Source organism: Siniperca chuatsi, linkage group LG9 (assembly GCF_020085105.1).
Source record: "Siniperca chuatsi isolate FFG_IHB_CAS linkage group LG9, ASM2008510v1, whole genome shotgun sequence".
Taxonomy (NCBI): Eukaryota; Metazoa; Chordata; class Actinopteri; order Centrarchiformes; family Sinipercidae; genus Siniperca; species Siniperca chuatsi.
Genome location: NC_058050.1, coordinates 7,706,185 through 7,730,588, shown reverse-complemented (window position 1 = coordinate 7,730,588; position 24,404 = coordinate 7,706,185). Strand labels below are relative to the sequence as shown.

The 24,404-nt window shown below is 37.6% G+C and overlaps 2 protein-coding genes and 1 long non-coding RNA gene across 3 annotated transcripts; 1 reads left to right on the top strand and 2 right to left on the bottom strand.

Moving 5' to 3' along the window:
• Nucleotides 1-229: 229 nt before the first annotated feature.
• LOC122881771 lies at nucleotides 230-8,694 on the top strand. Its single transcript, XR_006379219.1, has 3 exons — nucleotides 230-363; nucleotides 7,696-7,855; nucleotides 8,265-8,694. It is a non-coding gene; the product is annotated as an uncharacterized LOC122881771 (long non-coding RNA).
• On the bottom strand, nucleotides 1,207-8,823 carry LOC122881767 (B-cell receptor CD22-like). Its single transcript, XM_044208362.1, has 8 exons — nucleotides 8,686-8,823; nucleotides 7,993-8,346; nucleotides 7,533-7,844; nucleotides 6,283-6,546; nucleotides 4,494-4,805; nucleotides 3,786-3,858; nucleotides 3,266-3,344; nucleotides 1,207-3,167 (listed from the first exon to the last, which is right to left on the bottom strand). The coding sequence occupies exons 1-8, from the start codon at nucleotides 8,729-8,731 to the stop codon at nucleotides 2,739-2,741; spliced, it is 1,869 nt and encodes a 622-aa protein (XP_044064297.1). The 5' UTR covers nucleotides 8,732-8,823; the 3' UTR covers nucleotides 1,207-2,738.
• Nucleotides 8,824-16,345: 7,522 nt separating this feature from the next.
• Nucleotides 16,346-22,014, bottom strand: LOC122881768 (sialic acid-binding Ig-like lectin 14). The gene is made up of 8 exons (XM_044208363.1): nucleotides 21,909-22,014; nucleotides 21,164-21,232; nucleotides 20,428-20,781; nucleotides 19,987-20,295; nucleotides 19,475-19,786; nucleotides 17,756-17,837; nucleotides 16,941-17,043; nucleotides 16,346-16,853 (listed from the first exon to the last, which is right to left on the bottom strand). The coding sequence occupies exons 2-8, from the start codon at nucleotides 21,207-21,209 to the stop codon at nucleotides 16,797-16,799; spliced, it is 1,263 nt and encodes a 420-aa protein (XP_044064298.1). The 5' UTR covers nucleotides 21,210-21,232; nucleotides 21,909-22,014; the 3' UTR covers nucleotides 16,346-16,796.
• Between the last annotated feature and the right edge of the window lie 2,390 nt (nucleotides 22,015-24,404).

Genomic DNA, 24,404 nt, shown 5'->3' with positions numbered 1-24,404 from the left:
TTTACCCTCTGCAGCTTCACCAAGTACTGAGGCGCTGTTACGGACAGAACAGACCGGAGACACAGTGACGATACAGATATGGTTTATTAACACACGTGGAGTATGAATAGGAGAAGGGGAAAGTGATACCGTCCTTTTACTGAAGGTAGAGTAGTTCTGGGGTAACTGAGTTGCACACAGGAGAGTCAAGTCACACTGGACCGGGAACAGGAGCGACCCACACAGGAGACTGGAGACACACGAGACCTGAAGCTGGAATGACACACTCGGCAGATTGGAGACACACGGAACTGGGAGCTGGAGCGACACTCTCTGGAGACTGGGGAAGACAGGAGCTGGGAACGAGGTTCGGGATACTATCAGGTAAGACGTTAGTTCGTAGAGGAGTCCAATGCGTAGTGAATGCAGGAGACCGCGTTCTGTCCTTGCTTCTATCGAGACCGGACACTGACTGTGGTGAGGAGTTGGGATTTATAGAGGAGTAGAGTGACTGATTGGATCAGGTGTGTACTAGGTGACAGGTGATGGGAATCAGTACTCAGGTGAGGGAGTGCGGGGTGCAGTGGAGCCTGGCGTGTCTGTGACAGGTGCGTCCACTGAACTGCTTTTCCACTGTATGAAAGTGTCTGTCATACACTACAGGATAGTATGTGTTATCATACTGGTACCAGGTGACCCGAGAATGAGGTTGTGTCTGACATGGCACTACAACACAGGTTCCCTCCACTACAGTAATTGTTGTGGGTACAGTGATGCTCCAGCTTCTCACCTGGAGCACTGAGACGCCTTTGTGGGGTGAGAGGAGGAGGAGGAGGAGGAAAGGTTGAGAGGGGAGTATCAAGCAAACAAATGTTAGTTGTGGTTGTTCTGTTTCATGATGCCGTTTTTGGTGATCAATGAGAAAATGAAATATGTGACACACAACTGGAAACTCTGATAAGCAATGCTATTGTGAAAGCCGATTAACCACAAAGCTGAGTTTGCTGCGGTATTTAGAGCCATTCGTTATATCAAAGTTCCATGAAACTCACTTCTCAGAAACAAAGTTAAAATATTGCTGTAACACACCATATTGAATGCCAAAGATACAGGATTGTCATTTTTCTTCAAAAATATATCACCACATATAGGACCATATATAACCCTTTTTCTTATGTACAGATAGACTAAAACAATGTGTGGAAATACTTATTACAATATCAGAAAAGCTGCAAATACTTTTTATTGATTACCATATTATCAAACAATGTACATTTCCATGGTTACATAATTATGGCTTTGTTTTAGAAAGTGAAAAGTAACCCCACAAAAAAGGTAGACAAGGTTCTAATAATCATGGTAGTAATAATGAAGAGTAATTGCTATATTCTTTTGTTTGTATGTGAGAATTATGTAGGTTTGAAGCTGTTTTACTTTTTCCCATTCTAGGCCAAACTTTTTGTATAGTCCTTTTTAGATAACACTAATATCTGAAATATTAGGTTATTGTGTTATCTTTTTTATGTTTAAAATGTTACTCAGCAACAGAACCAGATAAAAACAGATAAAGCTCAATTACCAATAAACAAGCTTAGCAGTCTAAGCAGATGAGCAGTTCCCATGAAGAAAGTAGTCACTGTACAACATTCAGTGAGTCACCTTTGGACCTCTGAAACACAGCAACTGTGACAATGTTACTATAGTGAGATTATGATGATTGTGTATAGTGTCATTTTGGCACATTACTATGCTCTTTTACACTGTGACACAGGGGAGTGTTGAAAATACTGAGCAGATGTTTAATGGTAAGTCATATATTTGAGTCACTATGTCACCAAGTATTTTTTGGCATTTAAAGGCCTCAAGCATCTGCAGGTTTTCTTATCTTAAAAAAAGTTTTTCTTAATTTTCAGTTAATACAGCCACAGACCATTATTCTGTAACATTTCATCAGAAAGTAAGTACTGTGAGAGTAGTATTGAGAATTTGAAAAATAGTCTCTGGATTCCTATTTTTCATTAAGTGATATGGACAAGAGAGCTTACCTTGCCAAATGAGCTGCTGCATGAATGTGATGGCCCACTGATCTGTTACTGTGCTCAAGTCTACTACTTTACCACCACCTAATCCCCCATATACTCCCTCTGTTCTATTCAGTCTCAAACAGGAAACTTGCTGAGCTCATTTAAAGCAGTCAGCCGGAACGGTGTAAGAGCCTGAAAGAGAGGCTCTCTTGGTTGTTTCTAAAATCTGGTATACTAAACGCTCCACTACTTACATGTACAGTACATGTTTAAAACACTGTGGCAGGGTAAGATGCATTAAAAGATATATTAAATAAAAATTGGAGATTGATGGAAACGTTCAGCTATTGTCTTGAAAGAATTAAAAAATGCAACTCTAGACATAAAAGAAAATAAACTACACACAGCCTATTCTCTGTTGCTATATCTACATGTTTATACATCTACAGCCAGTTCAGCTTTAGCAAAAAGTAGATAAAAATATGCTAATTTAAAAAATGTCACTGCCAAATAAATGTAAAACAGCAGGGACTCTCTCAATGTACACATACCAAACATCATTTATATGAGTAAAATAATAAAATTCTTAAAATTCTTCAGTGACAAAAAAATCTGTCAAGATCTTAAAAACCCTTTGAACTTAAAAACAAAGAAACATAAATGTTAGCTGGATTAAAAGCAACAACAAAAAAACAACATTTTTTTTTAAATAAGACACAACAGATAAAACTTGATCTAATTGTGCATAGCACTCTTGTTTTCAAATTTTACCTGGGCATATTCACATTCCACATACTCCTTCACATTTTTAGGCTCCACTTCATCATATAGGCTTCCCATCTCCAGTGTATTGCTCCCAAAATTTCTGCACATGCCTCCGTCCACGCACCTATCCTCCTCTAGATAGGAGCTACAAGGCTGATCCATGTCCACAGAGTCTTCTTGCTTCTTCTTCTTGCTCTTCCAATTCACACTAGAGTAAATAACATCACTGCTTTCCTCATTCTTCTTCTCTGAGCTTTTACTGGCTCCTTCTGCGTTGTTTGGCCCAGAGCTTGGCAAGTTGGTGCTGTTTGGCTCAGAGATAGTTGCAGGGTGGGCGACGTCTGCCTTTCTCAGCACATCAGCGTTGACATAAATGTCCTCTTCTGTTGCTTTGGGTACCTGCAATTAAAGAGAAAACATCTGTGGTACATATACTCTGCTAAGCTGGTTTAATTATTTAATTTTCATTAAGTAGAAAGCTGCGTGGCTCTAAGTACCTCATTTCCCTCTCCACTTGTTAGAAGTTGGTTTATAGCAACTGTGCTCTTAGGAAGGTTATGGTGAGTCTTCTGAGCCCTGAAAAATACAATAGAATATTGAACGTACATTGGTATATTAGATTCATCTTTGTTTTCCCCCTGCATATTTATTAATCAACAGGATGAAACCATTGATCACAGAGAAAATTTAAAAAAAAAATAGCTAAAACAAAATGAACATCTCATGGGAAATGACTTAAACTCTGTAACTTTTATAACAAACACTGCTACAAAGGTGGATTATATTAGGTTGATTATCAGTTAGCAGCAATACAAGATGTCTGGCGTTCAGAGTTTTTTTAAGTGAAGTAAGACAACTGACAAAGCTTTCAAGAGGCTGAGTCATCTGTGCTCAATTTGCATGTGGATTGGTAAAAATTAAAAGAAGTTAATAGATTAGAAGTCAAAGTTAGTAAAACTATAACGGTTATGTGGAGGGTTAGTCTGAACATTTTGGTGTCTCAAGCTGTTACCCTACCTGATAACTAACAGCAGAGCACACACTAGTACCAGTAGCATGACAACTGTGGCGATGAAGACTGTCAACATCACTAGGTCCGAAACATACAAGGGACAATGGAAGATGAGGATAAAGAAGTAATTAAGATAAGAGATACTTCTTGTGGTAAACATTTGGACATACCGTATGAACAATTCAGCTTGGTGAGTTATCACTTCAGGGCACACTAAAAAGTAAGTCTTTTTTTAAATCACTATTTAGTCATTTATAGGCCCCTTCTTTCTTTTATCAAGAAAGTAGTCACAACAGATATTTACACACACTCGCGTGCACACACACAGTATTGATATACAAAATTTAGGTGGATGATACTGATCCTGGGACCGAGGTAGGCTGCATTTTGTCAAAGAAATCTTCCTGCTTGGGGACTGGTTACTGTGTATAACTGCCCATGATCACGATTATTAGTGTGTCAGTTGCAATAATTTTCAAGGGCATATGTTATTCAGTATTTGAAACACAAATTGAGGAAATACTTATGTTAAATAATGAAAACAGTGTTTCAACCATCCCAGGTCTCCAGTACAGTATGTATATGAGTAGTCATTAGCTACATTATTAAATAAAATTTAAAATTATTTAGAGTCAAGTTCACCAGAATTTCAAGAAATCCTGACGGCTTCCATCTAACCAATAACATTTACAATCAGTACACATAAGACAAACCGTGACTTTCTGCAGATGTTTGAGGCTCAAGGACGTAGACATAAAATTGCTGAAAAGCAGATCCCAGAGAGTTGGAGCTACAGCAGCGCAAGGTGGAAAGATCCCTCTCCAGTGGTTGATTCACAGTGATGATGCTCCTCAGACCTGTGTCATTTAGAGGCTCATTGCTGACAGCAAACCTGTCTGAGTGATTGACAGGTAACTCATTCAAATACCACTGTAAAGTGGGAGAAGGGTTTCCCACAGTCTCACAGGAACAGTTGAGCTGGCCTGCAGCTGTGGTGCAATCAGAGTACAGAATATGTGGAGCAACTGTAATGAATGTAGAGAAGATGGACAAGTTAAGAGTCAAGTAAAGTCATGTTAAATCAAGTTTGCAAAAATGAAAGACGAGATGTACTGCTAGAACCAAATAATTGTTAAAAAGTTACATGTGAGGTCCATCATGATGCAAAGCGAAATGCTTTTTCCTCCAAGTCCATTCTTTTCTATATTTGAACATGTTGGGGAGCTTTACTGTGCTCATTCCATGTCCCGGTACCACAGGAATAAATTAATTTTGTTACCATTTTAATCCAGAGTTTGGTTAGTTTTACCAGTATGGTAAGTTGTAAGTTTTGTCCACCTCTTTTGAGGGTAGACTAAATATTAGAAACACCTCTCAGTGTAATGTATAACCTATTACATCATTTTTATTATGCCTCTGTGCTGGCGATAGCCATTTCCAGAGGCATTATTTTTTTGGTTGCCCATCCGTGCCATTCTCGTGAACGCGATATCTCAGGAAGGCCTTGAGGGAATTTCTTCAAATTTGGCACGAACGTCCACGTGGACTCAAGGATGAACTGATTAGAATTTGGTGGTCAAAGGTTTTTGGCCATTCATCACCATAATTCGGGAACAGAAGGGAAGATTGTGACCTTATTTCACAGTTGGTTGGATACTGAATAGGTGACACTTTTGACTCAAAGGTCATTGTGACTTTTAAATAGGGTTTTAGACACAATTTATGAATGAATTGGGTGATTCCAGATTTCACACACATGTTGACTGGGAGGACACAATAAGTAAACAATAACTAGCACAGTACAGGCTTTCCTCCATCTTGTCCATTCTGCCTTTCACTTCCTGCCTCATTCTGAATTTCGAGCTTCATCAGAATCACGTGAATGCAAACAACGTACTGGAGCGCGCCTAGCTAATCGTGATCCTTTGAGTGAGTGAGTTTCACCTACAGCTCATAGAGTGGCTTTGCATCTATCAATTCCAGGAGAACAAAAGCACCAGTTTTTGTGTAGCTATACTCTATAAGATTCCCTCTTTACATAGTAATCAAGTACAAGTGTACCTTTTTTAGCCAATACATGTATGATAATCCTTCATTAATCAGTTCAACAATGTATATTCGCTGGAATCATACATATGTATCATCAATATGACTTTCATTTTCACACCTTATACCTTTTCTTTTATTCAATTCCTTCCAAATATTCACTACATATATTATGAGTCTTTACAGACATGGATGTAAACTGTAATGGGACTGATGGGAGGAGGCCTACAACCACAGGGCGATAATTCTAGTTCATATAAACATGGATTTATTAAAATCTCACATTGAGTCTTCAATAAAAGTGATTAATAAAATGTACAAATTAATATAACAAAGCTTTATGAAAAACTAAAAACATTAAATGGATAAACTGATAAATAAATAGTAGAACTTTTAAATTAACTTGAAATATGCCTGGCTTTCCAGAACAAAACTTCTGAATCATGTGATACTTACATTGAACATCTATTTGACTGATGTTGGATCGTCCAGCTCCAAGACCATTTTCAGCCTTGCAGAAAAAAGGGCCACTGACTTTAGAAGCTGTAATGTTTAAAACACGTCCGGTCCCAATAAAAGTCTCTTGGCCTCCGTCAGCTCTATACCAGGTGTAGTTCTTTACTGGTGGGTTGGCACTAGTGCTGCATGTCAGAGTCAAAGTGCTGTCTTCTGGTACTGGACCAGAGGGACTCACTAACACTGTGGTGTGTTTGGGTGAATCTGAAAAATATATTTTTTTAAATATTATCTATAAGTGGTGTAATGTAATCTGCAATGAAATACAGGCAGATTATGTCACATAGTTTTTTTTTTAAGTGCTGACACCATTTTGTAAAATGCATTCCAGGAAAAAAAAAAAGTATTTTTTTCGTTTTGATTACTCGGCACAAGATAAAGCTTGTAGCAGAATCAGTGGAGAGAGAGAGAAAGAGAACACAGTTTTCCCTTTCACAAATTGACTTGGTTTATCATGGAACAGTCCATTGTAGGCTACAACTTTAAAAATTACTTCATTTGTGCTGCTAAAGCCTCAATTTCAAGCTCTCTTACTGGAATTTCACAGGAGTTGTTCATGGAGTTATCATCAACAACAGCTAGCTTTCTTCGGCACTTCCACCCACCTGTTGGTTTGGAAGCCCATACTAATTCATTAGCTAAGTGAAATGCATAAACATTACTTTAGAGGTGTGGAAAACATATTACGTTGGCAATAGTTTAAAGTCTAAGCTAACATCCAACCAGAGGTGCTAAATAAATAAGTACATTTAAGTGCTGCATTAACATAACATTTTGAGGTACATTTTCTCCACTACATTTCAGAGTGAAATATTATATATAATAATACATTTATGAGCTGCTGCTGTCAATTTGCAGATTAGGAGTTCTATGATGCATGTGATATGATGCATTTCTACACTTTTTAGATTCTGTTGGGGTTTTGAATGTCTCTGTGTTTTGGACTGTTGGTTGGACAACCAACAGTCCAAAACACAGAGACATTCAATTTATAATGGTATAACAAATATTTATATGTTGAGAACAGGAAACTGTGAATTTGAACAATGAAAAGTGAAAAAATGACTAATGGATTAATCGACTAATTGTTTCAGCCCTAATTCAAACAATGTCCAGAAAACTAAGCAACAAGATATCAATTATCAAGTTAATAATTCTAATGAATTTCAGCAGTGGACAAATTAACTCACATGAAATATCAGCTGTTAATCTTGTGCTAACAGATGACTCATTGCTGCCATCTAGTTTGTTGTAGACAGCACTACAGGAAATTTCCTGTCTGTGATGGAGGTGAGAAGCAGTGAAAGTCAGAACAGAGGTCTTGACCTTTGTTTTGTCCTGATTCTCCTGCAGTGTCTCCTGACTGTCTCCCAGGCTGGGGCTAAATGTCAGAGTTGGAGGATGAGACAGACAGGGAGCTGGAGCAGAGCACGTCAAACTCACTGAGGTTCCCTCCTTCCTCTCCAGTGTGGACGGAGTCAGAGTCGGTCTGGGAGGATCATCTGGTGGGAAGGTACATTTTGACCAGTCACTAAATAATTCTCCATTGTTACACTGTTCACAAAATACAATACATGCAAAACAAGGTCAAAGCAGTTCTACAAGGGAAATGAATGACCCAAGTGTGAGTAAATGGACTTCAAATCCTACCTTTGACTGATATATACAATGTTTGTTGATGAAAAGAATATTTCAGTTGATTGTTGCATTCCACTCTGAAGAAATATTTATTGCTGTGTGAAGGTTGAATGTTATTCAGGGTTGTGGTGCAGTCTTTTTTTTTCAAGTCTCCTGTAAAATTTCCTTTTATTGTAGATAGTTGTGGATTACTGCTATCAAACATACTAATCGGGTCACTTATTTTCCATGCTGCTTTACATGTGTTATCTAAGTTTGATTCATATTTGTTCTCTATGTCAAAGGAGCAGGGGATGGTCACACAGGATCCTTTCAGAACCTCTATAGTTTTCGGCACAGTGACCGTAAACTCTCCACACAGGGCACCTGAAACACAAGAAGCAAATCTTTGAATAAGAACAAGTAAATACTACTTCACAGTGATGAGGAAATGTTACTGTTTTGTTTCCTTGGTAAAATCTTACCACTATGTTTATTTATAAATTAATCTAAAAAGGACAACTGTAAAGATTTTGTTTCCACAGTGTTTTCCTTTTTAGAAAAATGGAAAGTTCACAAATGCAAACATTTTTGTAGTTCACTGTGTCCTTCATTTGCTCCAGCATGTATTATACAGCACTATACTGTTGTACTGTGATTGCTTGACTAACATTGCGTAGTTATAGTTTTTATTATTGATCCAAATGTGAATGAACGTCAACTCACTTTGCAGCAGACATCCAATGAGAAGGAGAGTCAGAGCTGCAGCCATCTTTGTACGTCAGGAGGGCAACTCTGGAGATTACACAGAACAAGTCACATGTTTAGTGCATTTCATCCCTAATTCAGATTTTTAGAGTTGGGTTTATGTGGAGGTCACTATTAAATGCAATATTTACAGAAGTTGCAGATGGAAAAATGTTTTGTTGACCCCTATATTTCTTTTTCGATCTTTATCAATGTGGAAAAGGCTCCAAAGAAGGCTGTAAGGGATTCTGAGTCGCTAAAACTCAACTGAATCCCAACAAAATTAGATTCTTTCAGGTCTGTCCAAAATCCATGATTGAACAATTAAATAAACTTTGGTGATGGAGATGTTCTGCTAAAGGGCAATACTGGTTTAAGGTTTCTACTTACTGTGAGAAATTTGCAACAACAAAATTGTTTTGTCACGCACATTGTAACATTCACTTTGTCATTGCTACAACATGCTGCTTTTGTTAAAAAGATAAGATGAAATGATAAAAAGAAAACAGGAAGCTATTCTGTATGTTAAAAACAGAAGTGACAAACATGGTCTTTTTAAAATTAATTTACAAAGCTATAATTAGTTTTAGACAACAAAATATTCAACAAGAACCATGCCCAAAAGGATAATCTATCCTTGTGTACGACCTACGAACCCAAAGATGCCGCACAGGGATGGAGAGGTTTCAATGACAAAGTCACTCTTTATTAGAATACACGTGAATGGGTTTAGTTCTCCGCGGCTCCGGGGAAGCAGGGATGGTTCAGGAGCAGACACTGAAGCAGCGGATACTGGCCTGGCTCGGGTCGAGTGCACTGTGGATCTGGACAGGCAGACGGGTCCGTGGCGTAGACCAGGCGGTGCAGTGTTGGCCTGGACTGGCAGCGGATCCGCGGTGTGGAGTTGGTGAGGTCCGAGAGGTCTGGCTCAATGGGGTGGCTTATGGAGACAGGGAGTCAGACGGCAAGGCGGTGTGGACATACACACAGACACACACACACACACACACACACACAGAAATGGAGAGGAGAGCACAAAAGAGCACGGAGGAGGATCAGGTGGCTGACTATAACATAATCGAATGACTGCTTAAAAGTTTCAAAGTTTTGGATTGAAATTTTGCCACTTTTACAGTTTTTTGGCGGCTTTTTTGCTTTCTGCCTTTGAATTTGTTCAGTGATCTAAAGTCAAGCGACTTAATGTCTAAGTTTTTATAATTTTGTATTATATTTAAAATAAATGTTGATAATTGTTGATTTGATATGTGTCGTATAGAATTTATGATGACTTACATTTTCTTCAGGCCTTTCGAGCAGGTAGATGAAAGATGTATAGAGAAGTGAAGTTCCTTAAAAAAGTTGTGCTGCTTTTTCGATCAGCCTGCAAGAATTGAATTGAAAATGAGGAAGTCACAAAAGTGCACACGCGTGTGACAATGACATTTACTTTTTTTTTTTTATCAGAAATGTCGTTCAACAGTATTCTTCTTTGATCCAAATACTCACCTAGATGAAATATGTTTGTTACACCAACTTTGTAATGTGGATTTCTGCAAAAGATTAACACGCTTCACCGATCTATAATTAGCCTTTTATTGTGTTAAAATATGGCGAAGCAGCTTTTTGCTGTTATGCGCTAAAGGTTTGGAACAAACTCCCATCACAAATAAGACAAACAACTTCTGTTGATAGTTTTAAGAAACAGCTCAAAACGTATTTTTATGATCTTGCGTTTAATTAATTCCACCTTTCATCATTGTTGTTGTGATATGCACACATACATTTCATAATGTAATTGAGTCCAGGTCAACAGCTCTATGTATGAACCTTAGAATGTTTGATTTTTATTGAATGTTCATTCAGTGGTGCTTGTTGAGGCAGTCGTTTGCAGTGTTGTTGACAAACATGGTCCCTCCATGTATGTATTGTACATTTGAGAGACAAAATACACCCGAAAATATAATGCAGTCCAATATAAAACCAACACCAAAAAAATGCACCACAACCAACTCAAAAGTGACCACAAAGTTAAATGAATAACTCTGTGATTCAGTTTCAGCAATAATTAAGCAATATAACCCCCACAAAGCTAGTATCTTTAGTATCAATGACAGTGCTTTACAGTGTTTTATGAAAATGCTATGGTCAAGGTTTGGTTAGGTTAAGACACAAAAATGACTTGGTTAGGTTCAGGGAAAGGTTAAGGTTATGGGACCTTCGTCGTCATGGTTACAATAACAAACACATGGTTAATGTTATAGAACGGTCGTGGTCATGCATTAAAAAAACGTGGACTGTCGGTTTGGAACGGGAAATGGACAGCAGTCTCCAATGTTAAAGTCTGATGTTTTGTTCACCCATCCATCCACCCCGACCTCCTCCCTACATGGGCTTCGTCTCTCTATAACAAAGTCATCTTACTTCCTCCTTTGCTCCCGTCATAATTGCTATGGCCTCTAGAGAGCTTTATCACTTGAACGTAAACGTGTTGTTTTGGGGTATTTGCCTAAATGACTGCTGCCATTCCTCTTGGGAGGAAAGTCTCTTGTATTACTAGATGGAACATGACAAAGGAGTGCACTGTTTTCTCGGTGTAAGAAATACCAAGACATTTTTCAGTGTATTTGTCAAATAATCATCAAGGCACTCAGTGGACATTGACATTGTCATTTTGTAATCACACTATCCTCCTGTGACCTGTCTCTTGGTTTCACATTCTTTCTTTATTTATTAAACAAAATCATGAGAAAACCACATCTCCTTATTCAAAATGTTTCTCTTCTAAATAAAACATGTACTTCTCTTGATCAGCAGAGCTTTATTACCAACAAAAGTGAAAAGCATACCACCTCAAAAATGAACATATAGCATAATCAATACCTGTCTGATGAAGTTTAAACCAAAATTGATCATTAGAGGCTTCGTGGAGAAAGTATGTATTTAAATTATATTGTATAGTTAATTTTTTGTGCCCAACCCCCTGTAGAAAGTTGATTCATAAACACTCTTATCACTAAGTGGCGATTTAAGGCATTGCAGGAGAGAGCAGCGTGACAGAGGATGAACTTTTGCCTCAATATAAAAAATACAAGAAATCCTTCAGTAAAGTTACCTCATAATTATCAAGATCATCATCAGTGGAAGTTTACATGGTCATTTTGGAGTTTGGACAATGACATCATACTCTGGAGATCTGTCTCTACGATCCAATGACATGTAAGTTCTGTCCTCTTCTTTTGGTTTCACATTCTTTCTTGCTTTCCTTTTGAGGAAAAAAAAGAAAAGGGCATGTACATATCTCCTTATTGAAAGTACTTTGTTCTAAAAGCATCAGCAAATCATATCATCAAAAACGATCAATCGCATCAAAAACGTATAATCCCATGTAATAACACACCAAAGGAATGCAAAGTGGATTATGCAGAGGATATTCACACTGAGAGATACACCAGCGACGACCCACAGAAGGACTCCACTGTATGAACCACAGTGTTGCTCACCTGTCATGAGAAATATCATTCAGTCAAAGCCATTGACTGGCCTGTATTGACACTTGTGGGATATTATAGGCTGAAAAGGAAAAAAAATAGTAGGGTGGCTTTAAATATCTGAATAAACCAATTAATGACAATCTTATAATTTGTAGATCGGTGCACTGCATAAAGACCTATCAGAGTATATACTGTAGAACATATAAGTTTGAAATAAACACACAGAACATCTATTTTATTGATGTTGGATCGTCCAGATAATTTTCAGCCTTGCAGAGAAAAGGGCCACTGACTGAGAAGCGGTGAGAAGCTGTAATGTTTAAAACACGTCCGGTCCCAGTAAAAGTCTCCTGGTCTCTGTCAGCTCTGTGTCAGGTGTAGCTCCTTACTGCTGTGTTGCCACTTCTACTGTCAGAGTCACAGTGCTGTCTTCTGGTACTGGACCAGAGGGACCAGTGTCAGCACTGTGGTGTGAATCTGAAAAATGAATAAATTATTTGTATTATTTATAGGTGTAACGTAATCTGATATTTGTAATAAAATAAAGGCAGATTATATCAAGTTTTTTTCTTCTGAAGTTAGAGTGCTGACACCATTTTGTAAAATGCATTCCAGGGAAAAATTGTCTCCATTTTTTTTCTTGAGCGATGGGGATCCTACCCACTCCACTTTGATTACTCAGCACAAGATAAAACTTGTTGCAGAATCAATAGAGAGAGAGAAAGAACACAGTTTTGCATTTCGCAAACTGACTTGGTAATAAAACTTCAGGGCATTTCTATTAATAGCTCACTATCCTGATCTAAACATATAAACAATATTGTCATAAAAATGGGAGGAGGAATTGGTATGACTTGGAAGTATCCTGCTTTCATCACTCCCTCAATAATCAAGTCAGTTATTCATTGTTTGGGTCAGTCTCATGTAGAATACCGCCCTGTAATCTGGTCATCAGCAACAAAATCCAATCTGAAAAAGTTGCAGGTTGCTCAAATTAAAGCGGCTTGTCTGGCACTCACCTGTTCATACAGGACAAGCGTTAACTATATGCATGTACACCTGGCATGGCTGATGGTTGAACAGAAAATGTCTTTGTGTCTCTTAATGCTACTGCGGAGCGACATTAGTACCAACAGTCCGTCCAGCTTGGCTCACCAGATACATATGGACTTTGAACTTGGTTAAAGCACAAGAGGTGCAGCCTCTGGTCACATAATGCCCTCGGCTCCAAGAACACATTTTCGTAAAAATCATATATAGGTCAATAGCACTCTGGAATTCTCTGCCCAAAGACATCATATCTATTGTCAACAACAAAATAACTTTCAAAAAGCATACAAAGAAATATTTTGCCAAATAACAGGATAAGCACATACCCATGTATGTATGTTTGTTTGTTATTTTAATATCCTCAAATTCTTTCATTCATTTATCTCTTTAGTCTACTTGCTTTATCTGTTAAGTGTCTTTCTCTCTTTGTTTTTATGTTTAGTTGTACTGCTAAGTGTGTTACTACATCATCATTAATTTCTCTCATTTGTGTATCTGCTTAGCTTGCCTGATTGTTTTTAAATCTTAATGTGTCTGTACTTTCTTATTGTATGTCTGTATTGTATTTCTATGTTCAGGACCCCAGGAGGACTAGAGGCACACCCATGTGCTTCTAATGGGGATCCTTAAATAAACAATAAACAATAAACCCATTGTAGGCTACAGATAAACTTAACATTTACTTCATTTGTGCTGCTAAAGCCTCAAGGTGTGGAAACCATAGTACGTTGGCAATAGTTTAAATTCTAAGCTAACATCCAACCAGAGGTGGTAAGTAAATAAGTACATTTAAGTGCTGCATTAACATAACATTTCTCCACTACATTTCAGAGTGAAATATTGTCCTAAACCACTACATTTGTGAGAGCTACTGTGAATTTTCAGATTAGGAGTTCTTGGAGAAATAAATAATGGCGATATGGTGCATTTCTACACTTTTTAGGTTCTATATTTTAACAAAGCAGTCAGACTGGATCACCTAGTTTACTTACAGCATTAAAATGCTGATTATATGTCAAGGCATCAGTAATGTAACAGTATGGAGGAGACAATTCTTCACAATTTAGTTTTGATTCTGGAGCATATTTGCATGGAAGTTGCTGTTTATACCGTATTATTATCATCAACCGGTAAACCCACTTTGTACTTCACACTTATTTTAATTTTATACTTATACCCACGTGGTACTTAATTTATCTGACCTGTATTATAGTGTATTATATTTTTGCTTACTACTTCTATTCCTGTGTGCACTGACGTGATAGTGAGCTGCTGTAACAAAAGAGTTTCCCCTCGGGGATCAATAAAGTATTTCTGATTCGGATTCTGATTTCCCTTAGTGACAGATTTGATATTTAAACTAGAGCTGCAACTAATGATTATTTTCATCATAAATTAATCTGTTGATTACTTTTCCAGTCAATCAATTAAATGCCCGTCACAATTTGCCAGCGGCTAAGGTGACGTCTTCAAATAGCCTGTTGTCCAACCAACAGTCCAAAACCCAGAGACATTCAATTTATAATGGCATGAAAGCAAAAGCAAAAAGCAGCAAATCTTCATATTCTGAGAACAGGAAACAGTGAAGTTTTACCATTTGTCTTTGAAAATAAGACTAATGATTAATCACGTATCAAAATTGTTGACAATCTTTCGATCAATTGACTAATGGATTAATCGACTAATTGTTTCAGCCCTAATTCAAACAGAGTCCAGAAAACAGAGACAAGAGATTAATTAAATTATAATGTTTAGAATTCTAATTAATTTCAGCAGAGGACAAATTAACTCACATGAAATATCAGCTGTTAATCTTGTGCTAACAGATGACTCATTGCTGCCATCTAGTGTGTTGTAGACGGCACTACAGGAAATTTCTTGTCGGTGATGGAGGTGAGAAGCAGTGAAGGTCACAACAGAGGTCATGAGTTCTCAGTCAAGAATCAGTTTTGTCCTGATTCTCCTGCAGTGTCTCCTGATCGCGAGTGTCTGACATCGTCCAATGTCAGCCGATCCCAGCTGACAGTGGACGAGAGGCAGGGTACTCCCTGGACAGGTCGCCAGTTCATCACAGGGCTGACAGAGAGACAAACAATCCTTCACGCCTACGGGCAATTAGAGTCACCAATTAACCTATTGACCTGTATGTCTTTGGACTGTGGGAGGAAGCCGGAGCACCCAGAGGAAACCCACGCAGACACGGAGAGACACATGCAAGCTCCACGCAGAAAGGCCCTATTCTTCCTAACAATATTGGGTTAACATTTGGGTAAATTATTTTAAATATTGTTAAAGTTAGTGTAAAATTTTGGTTTTGACTTTAAGAAGGAACCCTTCTTCAGTTTGTGGTTTGTTCATATGTATGAGACAAGAATTATGCATGACATTTATTTTTATGTCCAGTAAATGAGTACAGATTTAACATGTGGTTAAGCTTCTTCAATTCCTAATGAAAGCTGATATAATGGGACAGTTTCTAATGAATAATTGCTATGGTGTCCACTGACCAGGAATTGATAATTTTTGGCAATGACAACATATGCCACACAAAAAATTCTGCATAACTTCTGGTGATTTTCCTCTAATCAGAACTGTAGACGACTGAGAACTCCACAGACTTTGTCTAGAGCTCCTTAGCATTCTGTCTCCTTTCTCCACCTCTCCTGCCACCTGGAGCCCCTCCAGCACTGACTGCTGGACATCTGCAGTCTACCTGGTCCCGCTCAGTCCAGATCTTCTCTATCCAGTCCAGGTTGGCCTGAAGTAATCCAAGTTTATCTACAAAGTTTGCAGTAATCTGGAGTCCTGGTTGAATTTGCTCCAGCTCCCTTCTCTCTCCTTTTCTTACATGAGGTAATTTCCAACTATGCTAATATAGGAAGAAATAACCATTAACTTACACTAGATGGCAGTAAGTTCATATGTTGTGATATGGGGTGTTTTTTTACAAGGCAGTTGACAGTGTTTTCGGTTCCTCTCTCTGTGGTGGCAGTAACCACTTGGCTCGTGATTCGAGGTGTCAAATGTGCTGTTGTCTCAGTATAATAAATACAAGAATTCCTTTGTGAAGTTGTCTTATATGTCTTATATATTACCACTGACATTTACACATTTATTAGAAATGCAATATAATCTTAGAAGTTGCATTTAACTGAAAACTTGCAATTTTAACTTTCCAGACTGACTAAGAAATCTGGACAATCAACTTATCCTGAGTAAATAATAGCAAATAGCAACATAGCAAACTACGCAGTTATGTTACAGTAAAAACAGGTGTAGAAAGCAGTTTCAACAAACATCAAACATAACAAGATCTATTTGTACATAATATTTTTGTCTCTAAACTTAACCTGGGCACATTCACTATCCACTGCATTCTTTGCATCTTTTCCAGTCGCAATGTTGTCATATAGACTCTCCATCTCCAGAGCGTGCACACGCCTCCCTCCATACACCTCTTCTCCTCTAGAGGGGAGCTACCTGACAGATTCCTGTTACCAGAGTGTTCTCCCTTCTTCTTCTTGTTCTTCCAATTCACACTCGAGTAAATCACATCACTGCCATACTGGCGTTGACATAAATATCCTCTTCTGATGAGATAGACACCTGAAATAAATTTTAAAAAACATCAGTGGTACAGATATTCTGCTAGATTATCCCTGTTTAATAACTAAATTAGAAGACAGTCTGTACCTTATTTCTCCTTTCACTTGTCAGGCCTTGATTCATCACAGCTGTGCTGGTGTCACCTGTGTACTGACTCTTTGTAGGGTTATGGCAGCAAGTCACCTGAGCCCTAAAAATGGGAAAGTAGGACACTCTATCCCATTTGCATGGACATTCAACTTTGATTTTCAGCCTGCTCATGTATTAGTTGACATAATAAATAAGTAAAATAAATGATCAGTAAAAAAGTCAAATATGAGGGTAGACAAACTCTAATAAGCACTTCTGGAATACTTTGAATTGTAGATATAATTAAATATATAGTTAGCACTGATAAAATACAGCTACCTGTCATTATTTATAAATATTTAGATCTTCAAAGCCACATGAGACACCTGACATAGCTCTAAAAGGGCATAATAATAATAATTTTTTTTTTAATTATTTAAAATGTCAGGGTGAACTGTTGTTGAAAAATAGCCTTGTCAAACACATAACTTGCACCAGCAAAGAGCAATAACAGTCACTGTTATATATTGTTAGTGGACTTGTTGGCCATTATGATTTTACACACTTTCAATTTAAGTTATTTTTCATTAAATATATATTATTTTGTGTATTCACGACAATTGGACGGTGTTAAAATTATATTTTGGACTGGAGTTAGTCCACTCACAGAGCTGTTAAAGCTAGAAAACCTAAACTGGTTCTGGCAAACACAATTTTATACTATTATATATATATATATTATACTGATATTTATACCAGAGTTAAGCTAAAAACAATAACCTTGCTGCGTAGGGATAGTCTGAACATTCATGGTTTCCCAAGCTGTTACCTACCTGATAGCAAACAGTAGAGCACATACTAGTGCTGCTGTTAGAACTCCAACTGTGATGATGAAGGATGGAAATGTAATTGCACCTGAAAAGAATAGAAGATTATGAAGTTTAGTCAGAATCAGAAATATATTTGGTATTTTTTACGGCCTTAAAGTACGTTTGGACATATATGGAGCTTTGAGGGTATATTAATCACAAAACTTAATTATAATGGCTCTGTTTTGAGGTATTACATCATGTATTGGTAGTGTATGAAAATATTATAGAAAAGAAAGAAAAAAATATAAAATCCAAGGAAAAGGTTAAGTGATTCATTTATGATCTTTGTTAACAGTCTCCTCCTTCAAAGTCACAACATTCACACACAATGTGATAATATACTGAGATGAAATAATCCTATAATAGGATTAGGATTAATAATAGGATTTTCTGTCTGTCATTACTGTATTTGCATCTAATCACCTTCACTACTCCATCTATCTTCTTCCATTGAAGAAAACTTTATTTTCTTTTTAGAATATTACAGAGACTGTTGACTGAATGTACAGAATGTGCTCCTGGTTTATTTTGCCATTTCAGACAGTGCATCCAATCCAGAGGTTCTCCAAATGAGAGGGAACCTGAGTGAAAACATTGCCTGGGTATTATCAGCTACTTGTTCAGCTTCACACTATCAAACTAGAGGCCTTTAAGTTCAAAATTCACATCATACAATTTAACTTTTAGCATTTGTTTAGTGTCAAAAATCCTTCTAGATTCATCATTATGTCGTCTTAGGAGTAGTAGTGTAGGTTGAAACTGTAGGACTGTGATTGCATTGTAAATGTTTACATGTTATTTGTAATAAATAGGGTTTTTTCAAAATCAAAATTTGACAAATCCATCTCAGACATGATGGATGTAAATTTTAGAATCTGATACCAAGCGTGTGATTAACTAACCTGTCCCATATGTGCATCTCCCCAATCCATTTGATTAATTCGTAAGTACGAGATACAATTAGTTTGATTAATTCACGAGATAAGTATATATAGAGAGAGCCTGCACAACAGACCAGCCTTGTTTTTCAGAGTGTTGAGTAATGGAAAACCTTAATTCTGAAGGACTATGAGTTAACAGTTTGAGTCAGCATAGAGGCCTCTGATGGACGAGTGAGAGGAACAGAAACTAAAGCTCACAATCCACTGCATCAGCGGCCCAAGAAAAACACAGAAACAACCAGAGCTACACATAATGACAATAAAGCACAATGACAGTAAAGATCTTTATAATACAGCCTCTATGCTTGACTCAAACTGTTAACTCATAGTCCTTCAGAATGAACATTTCTCATTACGACTCAGGAGGAGTAGCGACCCCGAGAGGAGCAGCAGCAAGAGGTCGGTGTGTTAACCAGGGTAACTACAGCTCACAATCCACTGTTACAGCACCTCTGCTGGCTGTTTGTTTTACAAACCAAAGCCATGAAAAACACAGACACAACCAGAGCTTCACATTATGACAATAAAGCATAATGACAGTAAAGATCTATATAATACAGCCTCCATATGCTTGACTCAAACGGTTAACTCATAGTCCTTCAAAATTAACGTTTCCCATTACTCAACACTGATAAACAAGGCTGGACTGCTGTGCTGGCTCTCTGTATATACAGATAGTTGACTGATTAAACTGACAGTTTACAACTAATCAAATATTGTATTCAGCACAAAGACAAACCGTGACTTTCTGAAGATGTTTGAGGCTCAAGGATGTAGACATAAAATCGCTGAGTAGTGGATCCCAGAGAGTTGGAGCTGCGGCAGCGCAAGGTGGAAAGATCCCTCTCCTGTGGTTGATTCACAGTGATGATGCTCCTCAGACCTGTGTCATTTAGAGGCTCATTGCTGACAGCAAACCTGTCTGAGTGATTGACAGGTAACCCATTAAAATACCACTGTAAAGTGGGAGAAGGGTTTCCCACAGTCTCACAGGAACAGTTGAGCTGGCCTGCAGCTTTGGTGCAATCAGAGGACAGGATATGTGGAGCAACTGTAATAAATGTAGCAGGACAGTCGAGTTGAGAGATAAGTCAAAATGAATTAAGTTTGGTTAAGGAAGGCTAAGTTTGCAATAATACAAGAGTGTTTATGTGGAAGTTGCTGTTTCCCAAGAAGATGAATAAGTCAAGTAAAACAAGGCTACAGATCAATCTGAATGTCACACATTTCACAGATGACAAATTAACTCACATGAAACATCAAGTGTTAAACTTCCACTAGTGGCTGACTCGGTGCTGCCATCTTGTTTGTTGTAGACAGCAGTACAGGAGATGTTCTTTCCATGATGGAGGTAAGCAGTGACAGTCAGAACAGAGGTCATGTCTTTAGTTTTGTCCTGATTCTCCTGCAGTGTCTCCTGACTGTCTCCCAGGCTGGGGGTAAATGTCAGAGTTGGAGGATGAGACAGACAGGGAGCTGGAGCAGAGCACGTCAAACTCACTGAGGTTCCCTCCTTCCTCTCCAGTGTGGACAGAGTCAGAGTCGGTCTGGGAGGATCATCTGGTGGGAAGGTACATTTTGACTAGATAAAGTCATTCCTCTCCATTTTTTTATACTAGTTGCAAAATACAATAAATGCAAAACAAGGTCAAAGCAGTTCTACAGGGGAAATGAATGACTGAAGGTACCTACCTTTGACTGAAATATCCACAGCTGATTTATAATAATTATATTTCAGGTCATTGTTGCATTCCACTCTGAAGAAATATGTATCGTTGTGTGAAAGTTGAATGTTATTCAGGGTTGTGGTGCAGTCTTTTTTTTTCAAGTCTCCTGTAAAATTTCCTTTTATCATGGATAGTTGTGGATTACTGCTATCAAACACAATAGTCAGGTTACTTATTTTCCATGCTGCTTTACATGTGTTTTCTAAGTTTGATTCATATTTGTTCTCTATGTCAAAGGAGCAGGGGATGGTCACACAGGATCCTTTCAGAACCTCTATAGTTTTCGGCACAATGACCGTAAACTCTCCACACAGGGCACCTGAAACACAAGAAGCAAATCTTTGAATAAGAACAAGTAAATACTACTTCACAGTGATGAGGAAATGTTACTGTTTGGTTGCTTTTCTAAAATCTTAGCACTATACCTTATTCATAAAATAATCCAGAATGTTAACTGTAAAGATTCTCCTATTCTCCTTTGTTCCCACAGTGTTTTCTTTTTAGATGTTTAGATTAAAATAAGACATTTTTTACCCATCAACTTAAAGTTAACATTTAAGTTCACTGCAACTTTCATTTGCTGTAGCATCTATTACAGATACTGTTGTACTGAGGTGCAAATGCTTGACTATTATCACATAGTTGTAGTTTTTAATATTTCTTATAGTCATTGATCCAAATGTGAATGAACGTCAACTCACGTTGCAGCAGACAGCCAATGAGAAGGAGAGTCAGAGCTGCAGCCATCTTTGTATGTCAGGAGGGCAACTCTGGAGATTACACATGGAAAAATTCACATGTTTAGTGCATTTCATCCCTCATTAACTGATTTTTAAAGTTGAGTCAAATTTTTAAGTTTATTTGGAGGCCACTATTGAATGCAATAGGATTTGAAGACTTTGCAAATGGAGAAATGTTTTGTTGACTATATTTCTTTTTCGAACTTTATCAATGTGGAAAAGGCGCCAAAGAAGGCTGTAAGGGATTCTGAGTCGCTAAAACTCAACTGAATCCCAACAAAATTAAATTCTTTCAGGGGTGTGACACAGCACACCTATTTATCATTCACAGAAGAAGAAGGCAGATATATTACTGCATTTAAATCATTAATTTAAAAAACTTTAATTGACAAGTCCCTTTAGTTAAACCAGAAGTAGAAGATGAAATGATGATAAAATGGAAAACATGAAGCTATATGCTTAAGGTAAATGTGACAAATATATGGTGTCTTTAGAAATATATTAATCATTATTATTATTATTTATTATCATTTGTTTTAGGCTACTAATAAAGTAACAATGTAAAAACCACGATCGAATGACAACTTAAAAATGTTTTAATTAGAAATTTTGCCACCTTTCACAAAAGGTTTTTATAATTTTTTAATATATTTAAAATAAATGTTGAGGATTTAATATGTGTCGTATAGAATTTATGATGACTTACATTTTCTTCAGGTCTTTCAAGCAGATAGATGAAAGATGTATAGAGAAGTGAAGTTCCTTAAAAGCTGTGTTGCTTTTTCAAACAGCCTGCAAGACCTGACTTGAAAATGAGGAAGTCACAAAAGTACACGTGTGTGACAATGAAATACTTTTTTTTCAGAAATGGTTTTAAATAGACCCAAATGATTAAGACACTACAGAAATTACACTACAGGAATTGACTTGAAAATGAGGAAGTCACAAAAGTGTAAAATGTAAACTGTATTATTACGAGAAATGTCTTTTCGTTACTTTGAGCTCTGCAGCACATTTTCCACCTCAGAGCTGAGGTGGAAGAACACCAGACATCTCGGTCCAGAAGAGTGCAGTACTAGGAACAACAAAGATACTGCGCAGAACCCTCAAGCTCCCAGGCCTCTGGTAGAGGACCCAAGCTCGAAGGATGAGACCACCCGCGGAGGGTGAAGGACAAAGTTTTTTTTTTTAGTTTTTTTTAAATATATATATATATATATATGTATCACTGTCACCTAAAGAACAGATAATCAAACAGATCTGTAGTACAGAGAAAACATAAAAAACATTTCTATTAGTGAATATCAAAACTGAATTGCACACCACACAGGAAGTAATTTTTATTCAGTGCCATGCCCAAACTGATGTCAAAACTTAAGCAAGCTGTATTTATAATGCACCATTCACAGACACCAGTCCGAAAGTGCTCTACAGTCAAAGAAATAAAATCAAATAGAATCAAATAAATAAAACAAAGATAAAACACCAGATAAAATATACAAGGGGAACAGACATAAGACACAAGTATAAACATGAAATACCACATGCTACCTAAATGCCAAGTTTGATCTCGTTTTAAAAGAACATGTTGGGCGGATCACCTCTGGTGAGAATTTCACTACCTACTTAGGGAAAACAATTCAAAATGAACTCATTGCTTGTGTTAGCAGGAAAATACTTAGCACTATGGTGACTGAAATAAAACAGTCAAATTATTTTGCAATCATTTTAGACTGCACCCCAGACATCAGCCACCAAGATCAAATGTTAGTTGTTCTCTGCTGTTCCTCAGAGGTGGGCCATTCTAACGCAGCATGTCAACCTCACACTCAAGTCGTGGAGTGAGACAAGATGGGAGAGCAGAATCAACAGCATTGAGCCTTTATGGTACCAAACTGAAAAAGTCAGAGAGGCCTTGACTGAGGTCAGAGACAAGGCAAATGGTCCTGCTGTAAGAATTGAGGCCCAGTCCTTGTCACAAGAAATAGGATCATTCAGATTTCAAATCTATACGGTGGTCTGGTATGATATCCTGTACGACATCAACATGACAAATAAACTCCTGCAGTCGGCCAAACATGCAGCTTGATGTCGCTGTCAATCTTATTGACAAAACAAAAGCATCCCTGTTAAAGTACAGGGCCAAGGGATTCTCTGATGCCCAGTCAAAGGTATAAGAATTATGTGGAGGCTGTTCTGAAGCAGAAGAGGATTTGGAACACCAAAAGGCAGTTTGGCTATGAGGCAGCAGACAAATTAGGTGTTCTGCTCAGTTTCACTGATATGGATGACAAGTCACTCAGAGAGTGGGAACTTGGGAACACATTCACTGATGGGAAAGAGACAGACCTGGACTGGCGAGAACTAGCCACAGAAATCCAGAGCCTTACAAACCTACACAAGGCAGGGATAACCATGTTTGAACTTCAAAATGAGCTGAGTGAGTTTTATCCAAACCTTTGGGTGGCACTGAGAATAGCCTGTACACTACCTGTGACGGTGGCATCAGCTCAGAGTGGTCAAGACTTACCTAAGGTCCTCCAAGGCACAAGAATGACTCAGTGGACTGGCAATCATCATTATCAACCACCTGGTTGGAAGCTAGATTTCCTACGACAACGTCATAAATTACTTTGCATCCCAAAAAGCAAGAAGACAGCAATTCTGACATAAATAGTCATTAACAGGAATAGAGGAATTCACAAAGGGATATTATTTTCTTCATATTCATTTTAATTATTATATTTATTAATCATTGCATCTAACTTGTTATCTATCTTGTTCATTTTGTTTGGATTTGATAATACTGTAAAAATAGAAATAAAATATATAAAATATTTATATATAAATATAAAATCAAATTAGAATCTTTTGTACAATATTTTATTTTTCTGCTACATCAAGAGTAGATGTTTTAATACTGCAGGTTTGGAGCCACCTAGTGGGAAAACACAGTTAATGCCATTTTAAAAATTTCAATATTAAGCATTCAGACAAAAACAAAGTAGAAGTAGTATGTCAGTGAGTGTATTTAATTAGCAGTAAAATAACTGCAGCCCATCATGTTGATAGTGTTACAAATAAAATGTACAACAGGTTGTAATTGCCTACGGCAGCTGATTCTATGAATACTTCACTGTCTATCCACTGCAAGGCAGGGCCCCCAAACTTATCCTGCTTAGGGCCCCCAGATGTACAGGGC